This window comes from Electrona antarctica, assembly GCF_951216825.1.
Source record: "Electrona antarctica genome assembly, chromosome: 24".
Classification (NCBI taxonomy): Eukaryota; Metazoa; Chordata; class Actinopteri; order Myctophiformes; family Myctophidae; genus Electrona; species Electrona antarctica.
This window is the reverse complement of record NC_136803.1, coordinates 564631-577132: the sequence shown is the minus strand read 5'-3', so window position 1 is coordinate 577132 and position 12502 is coordinate 564631. Positions and strand designations below refer to the sequence as shown.

At 43.9% G+C, this 12502-nt stretch overlaps 1 protein-coding gene across 1 annotated transcript in view; it reads right to left on the bottom strand.

Moving 5' to 3' along the window:
* LOC306917154 (voltage-gated inwardly rectifying potassium channel KCNH7-like) overlaps window positions 1-12502 on the bottom strand; it is a 228583-nt gene that overhangs the window by 17064 nt on the left and 199017 nt on the right. Inside the window, exons 15-18 of the mRNA XM_079495287.1 lie at window positions 6974-7182; window positions 6084-6168; window positions 3000-3163; window positions 2768-2936 (exon numbers count right to left, since the gene is read on the bottom strand). Of these exons, the coding sequence (XP_079351413.1) occupies window positions 2768-2936; window positions 3000-3163; window positions 6084-6168; window positions 6974-7182 (627 nt within the window). The remainder of the gene's footprint in view (window positions 1-2767; window positions 2937-2999; window positions 3164-6083; window positions 6169-6973; window positions 7183-12502) is intronic.

The following is a 12502-nucleotide window of genomic DNA, read 5'->3' as shown; positions in this document are numbered from 1 at the left end:
GTCTTGTCTTGCGTTTGTTTGTTTCAAAACTTGATTCAGGTTATGTGGTTTGTAACTGACACTTCCCTGTTAGCATAGGACTATATAATTGCTTTTATGCTACCACAATATTTTGCATATAGTGGTCACAACATTTATATGTACATGTTATCTCTTTGGTATGTTCCATATGGGTGTGTCACATATACTGTCATATTGTTTGATTTACTGTATACCCTGAAATCTTGAATAAACAAAACTGTGAAAAAAAAAAGAAAAAAGATCGAAACGTTGTCGTTTAACCCATTTTGGGCGGGAACCCCTTTTGGTGTTTTAAACATTATGTTATAATGTAGCTATTGAAAAATAGCAGATCTACAAGCTCATACGAGCTTGTAGGTCTGCTATTTTTGAAAAATCGTGAAAATGTGGCACAAATCTTTGAATATATATATTTCAGAGCGAACGTTTTTAACTAAAATATTTGCTTCTGGGGGGGGGGGGGGGGTCCCTGGAACTACATATTTTGAGATGGGGGTCCGTGGCCCAATAGAGATAATTCTGGGGGTCCTTGACATGAAAAATGTTGAGCACCACTGACATAGAAACATGGGTTTTTCAGAAAAATGTTAGGATTTAGAAGCCTTTTTTTTATCGACCTCAGTCCAAAATGGGTAGGTTATGCTTTAGCTATTGAAAAATAGCAGATCTACGAGCTTGTAGATCTGCTATTTTTGAAAAATCTAAGAACGACTGACATAGAAACATAGCTTTTTCAGAAAAATGTTAGGATTTAGAAGACTTTTTTTAATCGACCTCAGTCCAAAATGGGTTAACTAAAGCACATTTACTTTATAAAGGTTTATTAGAAGATTCTGCCACCAAATCATCACAGATCTGAAAACACTGCTCCTCTCAGGACGCTGCAGTGCGGAGGAGGTGGTGAGCTTGTAGTTCGGCTATTTTCAATAGATTCTGTACACATTTTGAACTTGTGAAAATGGGACATTCTGCAATATGAATACTTTTACTTTTAGTACTTTAAAGTACGTTTTGATGCCGATACTTGGTGTACTTTTACTCAAGTACATTTTCAATTCCGTACTTTTACTTGTAACGGAGTAGATCTAAATTGCAGTATTGGTACTTTTACTTAAAGGGGAAAACCACCCATTTTCAACATTTTACTATGTCATTAATATACCTTAGAGCTGTTGTGTGGAAATAATAAAAAAGTCCCCCCATTCTGTGTTTCCTAGAACTGTAATTATGAAAAAAATCATTAACATGCTATGGTGAAACACATCTTGATGACATCATCAAGATGTGTTTCACCATAGCATGTTAATGATTTTGACATAATTTTGACATGACAGACCTCTAGTTCTAGGAAACACAGAATGGGGGAACTTTTTTATTATTTCCACACAACAGCTCTAAGGTATATTAATGACATAGTAAAATGTTGAAAATGAGTGGAATGCCCCTTTAAGTAAAACAATCGAGTACTTTTTTCCATAGATATATATAAACACTAGATGGCTCAAGGCGGAGTTTCTGACGTCGTTCACCCGGCAGCCATCTTACTTCGGGGCTACAGTACAGTATGTTCAATGGCAGCTCAAACAGAAACAGTCATAACTCGCTCAAATCTTGACGGATTTACAAACGGGTTGGTTTATTACAAACGTTGTCAACGTGGCTATGATTCAGGACGCTTATCTGCTTAATTTATGTTTTTTATATGAACGTCGTATAAAAGCATATAAGTATGCGGACGTATCTGACGTTTATAACAAACCAAACCGTTTGAAAATCGGTTGAAAATTGAGCAAGTTATGGTCATTTAAGAGTACATGCCCCATAGACACAATGTTATGTGTCCCGAGGTAAGATGGCCGCCACGTAACGACGTCGCTCTCCATTGGCCAACAGCGCGGGTGAGCTATCTAGAGTTTATATATATCTATGCTTTTTTCCACCACTGATAATTACACTTCAAAGCTACCTATCGTACATGATCATGTCATACAATAATAACACATTTAGGCCTGACGTCGAAATAAAAACGGGTTAATTCAGAACGGGTTAATTCAGCTCTGTGACAGGATAATGTGATTCTGTGTCACGGACGGGCGGTATTGATCCGTGGCACCGGCGCAGCGGCAGGACGACCAGCGCGGCGTTGCAAATGTCAGCCTCGTCTCCACGGGAGGACGGAAGGAAGCCGAGGAAATAAACAAAGTGATTGACGTGACTGGGGGATTTAACCCATTTTGACCTGAGATCAGATTCTATAAAATGTCTTCTACATCCTGACAGTTTTCTGAAAAAGCTATGTTTCTATGTCAGTCGTTCTTCGATTTTTCAAAAATAGCAGACCTACAAGCTAGATCTGCTATTTTTCAATAGCTAAAGCATAACATAATGCTAACACCAAAAGGGGTTTCCACCCAAAATGGGTTAAAATGCTTTCTGACTGTCGCGATTCAGAAGGAAGTATAACGGCCTCTCCCGTGGCCTTATTAAGGTGGTAAAGGCTCTGCAAAAATGCTAAACGTCTATGAGAAGTGTGTGTGTGCGCGTGCGTGTGCACACGAAAAATCGAAGAACGACTGACATAGAAACATAGCTTTTTCAGAAAACTGTCAGGATGTAGAAGACATTTTTAGAATCTGATCTCAGGTCAAAATGGGTTAAAAAAAGTCAAAGTATTTTAGGGATAAGGGGGTTTAGCGTGGACGAATAAAGCGTGGACGAATAACGAGCCCTGCGGTGTCTCTCTCACCTCTCTGTCCTCTGTCTCCACCCTGAGTGTCCAGGAGGGCGGCGCCACTCTGCCCCAGGGCCGCCGCGGCGGCAGTAGCAGCAGCAGGGTGGTCCTTCACCGCCGGGTAGCCCAGCAGAACGCCCGAACACAGCGGCCGCTGCTCCTCCTCTTCCACCCTCCCTTCCTCCTCCTCCTCCTCCTCCTCGTCGGCCTCCTCCCCGTCCTCCTCCTCCTCCTCCTCTGTGGAGACCCGGGGGTCCCCCCTCCTCCTCCTCCTCCTCATCCTGGACCCCGCCCTCCTGGGGGGTGGGTCCCCCCGCTCCCCCCGCCGGCCGCCGCCACCGCCGTTGTTGTTGTTGCAAAACGTTGTCGTCGTCGTGGTCGCGGACGCTGGCGCTTCCTTGCCGTGCACGCCTGGGGGAGGACAAACAATTTACAATTCAGGCATTTATCAGACGCTGAAAATATGTTGTTCCAGGGACCCCTCAGAAGCAAAGATTTTAGTTCAAAACGTTCAGCTCTGCTGCATTTTCTCCCTGCTCGGCACGATTAAACACCATCATAAAACATTAAGAGCAGGGAGATGGATATACAACAAAAACCCAACATAAATAACAGAGCCCAACGGTGGTTCTAAAATACTGAATAGGCAGAAAATGCATTTTTAGACATTTTCTGCCGAATATTTTCTGCGGCCGAATATTCAGTGCATCACTAGTAAATTCTCCTTTCATTGTCAATGTCAAGAAGGGTGTGTGGGTGTGTGTGTGTGGGGATACTTCCCTTGGGAAGTGGAGGTTGAGCAGGGTCAGGGAGATCACTTTTTAATTGGGGTTATAGATGTTAAACTATAAAAACAACGGTTGGGTCAGCACCGTGGGGCCTGAGAACGTTCTGCTATTAAAATGACTCAATGATTCATCTTTTCTCCTACCACCGCTAATCGATGACCACCTGTGTGTACTCGTACCGTTAACCCATTCTGGGCGGGAACCCCTTTTGGTGTTTTAACTAAGCATTATGTTATACTTTAGCTATTGAAAAATAGCAGATCTACAAGCTCATAGCGCGGCACCAAGTGCCGCGCTATGAACTTGAAATGTGGCGCAAATCTTGAATATATATATTATTACAGAGTGGACATCTTAACTCAAACATATTTTCAGATGGGGGGCGGAGGTATATTACATATAGTTTTTGGGGTCCTTGACATGAAATATTGAGCACCACTGATACAGAAACATAAGGTTTTTCAGAAAACTGTCGGGATTTTGAAGACATTTTTTTTTAATTAAATTAGGCCAAAACGGGCTAAGGTACACACACCGGATTAAATCAAGACCTATAGGGTCGATATGGCGTGCAGCTCTCAGCGTGCCTGCCGGCCGGCACGCCTCCTTCATTGATTAGGAAGCAGAGAAAAACAAGTGGAGGCCGCTGGGTTGGACACAGCTGCACGGCCACTGTACCGTGAACAGGGTTGGTAACAGGGTTGGTAACAGGGCTGTACCATGAACAGGGTTGTTAAGCCAAGGATTGGCATTAAAAACGTTCGCTCTGAAAGAACATTTACTCAAACATTTGCGCCACATTTTCACGATTTTTCCAAAAAATAGCAGATCTACAAGCTTGTTCAATAGCTAAAGTATAACATAATGCTTAAAACACCAAAAGGGGTTCCTGTCCAGAATAGGTTACTTAATACTGGGGACAATGGGGGGTACTGTATTGGGATAGTCGCGGCCCGTAACCATGGCGACCGATTCGATTTGCATTTTCCTGCAGTCGATGCCAACGTGGCAGGTTTCGCTGCTCGCTCCCTCGCTGTGCCCGAGGCTCGTTCTCCGAGTCCCCAAATCTCTGAGCTGTTGGACGTGAAATGACAGCTGCTCCCCCGCGGTGAGAGAAAATGACTCTGTCCCTCCTGTTAGTAAGAGAAACCTATTAGCTGGGGGCGCACTTGTAAAGATTTGGCTTTTGGTGACTAGTTTTTGAATTTTGGCGTGGTGTTAGGTATGGGTATAATGATTTAAAAAAAGCTGCGCAAACGTATTGGGTGCGCCCCCTAGTGGTCTGTTTACACAGACTCAAATATTAGATACGTATAGCTATGGTATACTACGTATAGCTATTTTCAATGGATTCTGTTACTATTGGGTGTGCTAAATAACATACTAAAATCTTAGGAAAAACGAACAAACAGAAAGGAATCATTTTAAAGATGGCGACCACGGTGGCTAAAATGAGCTAAAATGCCTATAAACTGGGATTTAATATGTAAAAAATCATAACAATTATGCACTTCGTAACTACTTTTTTAATTTTGGCATGGTGTTAGGTATGGGCATAAGGTTTTCAAAAAACCATCGCAAACTAATTTGGCTCACCCCCTAGTGGTCGGTATGCAATGAAACCACTATTAGATATGTCAGTATATGGTTGAAACCCCAAATAATTAATAGAAGCGATTTTTCAATGGATTATGTTACTAGTGGGTGTGCTAAACAACATACTAAATTCTTACGAAAAACAAACATCTAGAAAGGCATCGTTTGCACGATGGCGTCCACGATGGAGCTGCCGGGAGCCTGTTTCATTCCAAAGTTGTTGAATTTCAATCTTTTAGTACATGTTATTAGACACCTTTAGAAACACATTGGTGAAGAAATGTCTTGGTAACAATTTAGTTCCCAGATTGATAAAATGCCCTTACTATTTGGAAAGCTGCCTTATGGTCACACGGATGGCAAAGATCAGTGGGTTTTACTTACTTACTTTTGCTGCTATAAGCAATATTATGTCAAAAATGTTAATGACTTTTTTTTCTTTTTTTGGTATTCAGACAGCCAACAATGGGTAGAACGCTCCCAAAACAAATCTAGTCTCTGTGACACATCTAGGGGCCGCAATCTGCATTCACAGATTTTCATAGAAGCTTTTGCCATTGGTTGATTTGCCTGTCTACTTCCTGATTGGTTAGTCATTTTTTTCGACCAGGTTTTTTTTTCCGACCAATGACAAAGCTTCTAGGAACATCTTTGAATGCAGATTGTGGCCCCTAGATGTGTCACAGAGACTATTTTTTTGAGCATTTTACTCATTGCTTGCTGTCTGAAATAAAAGGTAATTCAAAATTTGACATAATATTGCTTGTAGCAGCTTTAATTATTTTAGCGAAAATCACCTTCTAAAATTGGGCCCGGTTGCTAGGCAACACCTCCGTCACCCCCAGCACCAGAAATTTTGCACACAACCCCCATTCAAAGTATGACCTCAAGGACCCCTGGGGGTCCCCGGACCCCACTTTGAGAACCATGTCTGTCCCCCCCCTGACCTGTGGAGACTCTCCCGTTGTAGGACACCCGTCTTCTAGTCCTGCTGTCCTCCATGTCCGAATCACTGGCTGGTGGCTGGGAGGTCTGGAGAGAAAGACACGCACGCACACGCACACAGATATAATTAACAGTACAACAATCACGGGCCAGCACTGCATCTCTAAATGAGAGACGGTCACGAAACACATGAATAAATTCAAGTGCAGACGCTGAAGGTTCCTCTATTATTAGCTGAAGCACTCTCAAAAAGGTCAAAAGGTCACTCCAAAGGTCCCTCTCATGTGAAGCTTACCCCCCCAACCCTCAGGAATTAGCTACTGTACCTCCTTGGCGTTGTAATAAGGGCCTTTCTCGGCCCCACCCCTTCTCCCACTGTTTATATTGTGTTTAGTTTCCAAGATGGCCGCAGCACCAGGAGGGGGTGGCGCGGAGGTGAGGGGGGTGACCTGACTTGTGTCCGACAGCTGACTTGTGTCCGACACCTGACTTGTGTCCGACACCTGACTTGTGTCCGACACCTGACTTGTGTCTGACACCTGACTTGTGTCCGACTTGTGTCCGACACCTGACTTGTGTCTGACACCTGACTTGTGTCTGAACACAGCTTTGATGGATGTGTTCTGCCCCCCTCCCCCCCATCAAACAAAATGGTTGGTCAAACCATATGGGCATCCATTGGAAATGCATTGGAGTGGCCATTAAACACAGACACAAGACAGGTGTCTTGAATGTGCGAACGCAGCCCAATAAGGGCATACAGTACGTCAAGCCCACCCGCTCACCTCCGCCCCACCCCCTGCTGGTGCTGCGGCCATCTTGGAAACTAAACAATATAAACAATTGGAGACCAATAATTGTACCTCCTTGGTGTTGTAATTAGCTACTGTACCTCCTTGGCGTTGTAGTCGCGGAGGTCGAAGGTCAGCTCCAGGTTGTTGAAGAAGTGGTCTCCGAACTCGGGGTACATGTCGAGGACCTCCAGGACCTCGTCTCTCTGGATGGTGTGAAGGTCGCAGTAGCTCAGCGCACGCACGTCCGCGTTGGACTTGCCCGGCTTGCTGTAGACGTGGATCATCTCGCCGAAGATGTCGTTCTTGCCTGAAGGGGACGTTGAAGGAAGGGAGGAAGGAAGGAATCGAGATAAATGCATTTCCAGACACGCAGGTATATTTTCTCGCTGGCCACGTGCGTAGTCACTATAGTCACATGAGGAGAAGTGTCTCATCTGAGCCATCTGAGCAGCCATCTGCTGGGTGAAGCAGTGAAAGCGATACGTTTGAGCGATGAATGTAGCCTCGGGTACCCAGGCTTTTATTTTGATGTAGCCTCGGAACCCAGGCTTTTATTTTGATGTAGCCTCGGGTACCCAGGCTTTTATTTTGATGTAGCCTCGGAACCCAGGCTTTTATTTTGATGTAGCCTCGGAACCCAGGCTTTTATTTTGATGTAGCCTCGGTACCCAGGCTTTTATTTTGATGTAGCCTCGGTATCCAGGCTTTTATTTTGATGTAGCCTCGGAACCCAGGCTTTTATTTTGATGTAGCCTCATGTGGTCTAGAAGGGGCGTGGTCTATAGGGGCGGGTGGCCGGTCGTAAACAGGCAGTGGATCCTAATGGTTCACCGATCTGACCACACCCCTTGAGACCACGCCCCTCTAGACCAGAAACCACACAGGGTTGGCCACGCCCCTCTAGACCACACCTCATTCAAAAGTCATTCCGGCCAATCACTTTTTGGCGTCTTCACTTTTCTGCCCTCACTTTAATCCATCTATCCTTATATGTACTTTGCTCAGCCAATCAAATCATCGCTATGGGGTGATTAGCCAATCACAATAAGTCAATGTTTGTGTTCACACAAAGTCACAAACCAAAGCCAAATGTACCGAGGATTTTACGTTGTACACTGCAGTGTTGATTTGGTCGACTAAAACTAAGACGAAAAATGTTCGTCGACTAGCTATTTTCACTGACGAAAACTAAATGGAAACTACATGAAAACTAAAACTAAGCTAAATGTAGTGACAATGAATTGTCAACAAATGAAAACTAGACTAAAATGTGAGGAAGGGACTAGTGGACAAGAGATCCAGTAAAAGTCATTTTACACTTGGTTGCATGCTGAAAATAGCAGATCTACAAGCTCACAACGCTTAAGCTTGTAGATCAGCTATTTTCAGTAATATAAGTGTAAAATCTGTCATTACGACGGCATCAAGGCCCGCCAAAACACATTTTAGTCGACTAAATCAACTGTAGATTTAGTCGACAAAAATCGCATCACACTTAGTCGACTAAAACTAGACTAAACACTAAAACATTCCAGGTGACTAAAATGTGACTAAAACCAAACGATGTTTCAGTCCAAAGACTATGGCCCGACTCACACCTTTCGATCTAGCATACAACATTGATGCATGCTAGATGTAAGCAAGATGTAAGTGTCATGGCCGCCCCAATGCATTTCCAATGGAAGTCACATGGTTTGATACAACATTTTGGACTACAAGCTGTTGTATGGCTTTCGGCTGTGTTTCGACTGCCCCCCCCCCCTCCCCCTCATACAACACACATGTTGTGTCAAACGATGTGACTCCCATTGGAAATGCATTGCGAGCTTGCATCAGCTATACATCTCATACAACAAGCATACATCAGTCTGTTGTAAAGGTGTGAGTCGGTAACCTGACTCCGCCAGATGGGGCAGCAGAGAGTACACTGGGTTACCCCCTCCTGCTCCCATCTGGGAACTCTCAGGCAGACTTGATGCCCGGCCACAAAACACAGTGTACTCTCTGCTGCCCCATCTGGCGGAGTCAGGTTAGTGAGTCGGGCCTTAGACTAAAATAGATATTTGCTGCCAAGAACAAAACCGGCTCCAGAAACACAAATGGTGCCAAACTGCAGGTCGTTCAAACTGATCCATTTGATAATTACTGTTCTGGAGACTCACGTACTTTTGTAACAGTATAAGTGGTTCCTGCAAATTGCCTCAGCTAGACGTCCAAAATGCAACATAAATCCACAGTTGAGGGAAAACAACCCAATTATTGAATTGCTGCCGGATAGTGCATTTAGTCTAGTGCAGGGGTGTCAAACTCATTTTGGGGCGAGGGCCAAATTGCGCAAAAGGTGACTTGATGAGGGCCGCGGCCAGTTGCAGCTCACGTGCGTTGACTTACACATGTGTCACTTGGCTTTGTTTTCTATTTATTGACATGAATTGACATTATTTGTATTACAGTTGTAGGCTACAAGACATTTTGTAGGAGGTGGAAAAAAATACCTAAAAAAACATTCGAAAATTTACTAGTTAAAAATGCAATTATTATTTTCAATCAAAAATATCCAAAATGGAAATGCAAATTGATATGGTGTAGCCATCATGAAATCTGACACTTTGCATCTCTTTGCTTTGACTATCGTGTGGAAGTAGACTATATATTCCTCACTTGAAACTTGACATGAAACTCTACTGAGCTTTTACTGAGCTTTTACTGTGCTTTTACTTTACACTAGACTCTAGTGTAATTAGACGGAACAGTAAAAGCTATGACCCAGACAGTGATGACAGTGATGACAGTGATGACAGTGATGAAGCAGTGACAGTGATACAAGCTATGACCCAGACAGTGATGACAGTGATGACAGTGATGACAGTGACGACAGTGATACAAGCTATGACCCAGACAGTGATGACAGTGATGACAGTGATGACAGTGACGACAGTGATACAAGCTATGACCCAGACAGTGATGACAGTGATGACAGTGATGAAGCAGTGACAGTGATACAAGCTATGACCCAGACAGTGATGACAGTGATGACAGTGATGACAGTGACGACAGTGATACAAGCTATGACCCAGACAGTGATGACAGTGATGACAGTGATGACAGTGACGACAGTGATACAAGCTATGACCCAGACAGTGATGACAGTGATGACAGTGATGAAGCAGTGACAGTGATACAAGCTATGACCCAGACAGTGATGACAGTGATGACAGTGATGACAGTGATGAAGCAGTAACAGTGATACAAGCTATGACCCAGACAGTGATGACAGTGATGACAGTGATGACAGTGATTAAGCAGTGACAGTGATACAAGCTATGACCCAGACAGTGATGACAGTGATGACAGTGATGACAGTGACGACAGTGATACAAGCTATGACCCAGACAGTGATGACAGTGATGACAGTGATGACAGTGACGACAGTGATACAAGCTATGACCCAGACAGTGATGACAGTGATGACAGTGATGAAGCAGTGACAGTGATACAAGCTATGACCCAGACAGTGATGACAGTGATGACAGTGATGACAGTGACGACAGTGATACAAGCTATGACCCAGACAGTGATGACAGTGATGACAGTGATGACAGTGACGACAGTGATACAAGCTATGACCCAGACAGTGATGACAGTGATGACAGTGATGAAGCAGTGACAGTGATACAAGCTATGACCCAGACAGTGATGACAGTGATGACAGTGATGACAGTGATGACAGTGATGAAGCAGTAACAGTGATACAAGCTATGACCCAGACAGTGATGACAGTGACGACAGTGACGACAGTGATACAAGCTATGACCCAGACAGTGATGACAGTGATGACAGTGATGACAGTGATGAAGCAGTAACAGTGATACAAGCTATGACCCAGACAGTGATGACAGTGACGACAGTGACGACAGTGATACAAGCTATGACCCAGACAGTGATGACAGTGACGACAGTGATACAAGCTATGACCCAGACAGTGATGACAGTGACGACAGTGACGACAGTGATACAAGCTATGACCCAGACAGTGATGACAGTGACGACAGTGATACAAGCTATGACCCAGACAGTGATGACAGTGACGACAGTGACGACAGTGATACAAGCTATGACCCAGACAGTGATGACAGTGACGACAGTGACGACAGTGATACAAGCTATGACCCAGACAGTGATGACAGTGATGACAGTGACGACAGTGATACAAGCTATGACCCAGACAGTGATGACAGTGATACAAGCTATGACCCAGACAGTGATGACAGTGATGACAGTGATGACAGTGACGACAGTGATACAAGCTATGACCCAGACAGTGATGACAGTGACGACAGTGATACAAGCTATGACCCAGACAGTGATGACAGTGATGACAGTGACGACAGTGATACAAGCTATGACCCAGACAGTGATGACAGTGACGACAGTGATACAAGCTATGACCCAGACAGTGATGACAGTGATGACAGTGATGACAGTGACGACAGTGATAAAAGCTATGACCCAGACAGTGATTAAGCTCTAAAGCTATGACCCAGACAGTGATGAAGCTCTAAAGCTATGACCCAGACAGTGATGAAGTTCCTAAAGCTATGACCCAGACAGTGATGAAGCTCTTCGGCATACAGAGCCAAACAAATTAATGAAAACACCCCACGGACATCGGCTGTTTCGGGGATTCCTGCAGTGTTGATTTTGGCAGCAAATATTAATTTTGGTCTTTTTTCGAATAGTTTTCATTCAGTTTAGTCAAGTTTTAGTCGACCTGGAATGTTTTAGTGTTAAGTCTAGTCTTAGTTGAATGTATTTTGGCGGGACCTGATGCCGTCGTAATGGCTGATTTTAAAATTAAAATAGCAGATCTACAAGCTCACAACGCGTCGCAGCGTGAGCTTGTAGATCTGCTATTTTCACCATGCAACCAAGTGTAAAATGACTTATACTGGATCTCTTCCTGACATTTTAGTCTAGTTTGTATTGGTCGACAAAATTGACGATATATTTAGTCTCATAGTCATCATAGCTTAGCTTTCATGTGTAGTTTCCATGTACCTTCCAAAAAAACATTTTCCGTCATATGGTTTTAGTCGACAAAATCAACACTCCATGATTCCAGTGCACGGCAAAATGTGAAACCCTGTGTCTCCCTGCTTATATTCAGGTCTCTGTGTCTCCCTGCTTATATTCAGGTCTCTGTGTCTCCCTGCTTATATTCAGGTCTCTTTGTCTCCCTGCTTATATTCAGGTCTCTGTGTCTCCCTGCTTATATTCAGGTCTCTGTGTCTCCCTGCTTATATTCAGGTCTCTGTGTCTCCCTGCTTATATTCAGGTCTCTGTGTCTCCCTGCTTATATTCAGGTCTCTGTGTCTCCCTGCTTATATTCAGGTCTCTGTGTCTCCCTGCTTATATTCAGGTCTCTTTGTCTCCCTGCTTATATTCAGGTCTCTGTGTCTCCCTGCTTATATTCAGGTCTCTGTGTCTCTCTGCTTATATTCAGGTCTCTGTGTCTCTCTGCTTATATTCAGGTCTCTGTGTCTCTCTGCTTATATTCAGGTCTCTTTGTCTCCCTGCTTATATTCAGGTCTCTGTGTCTCCCTGCTTATATTCAGGTCTCTTTGTCT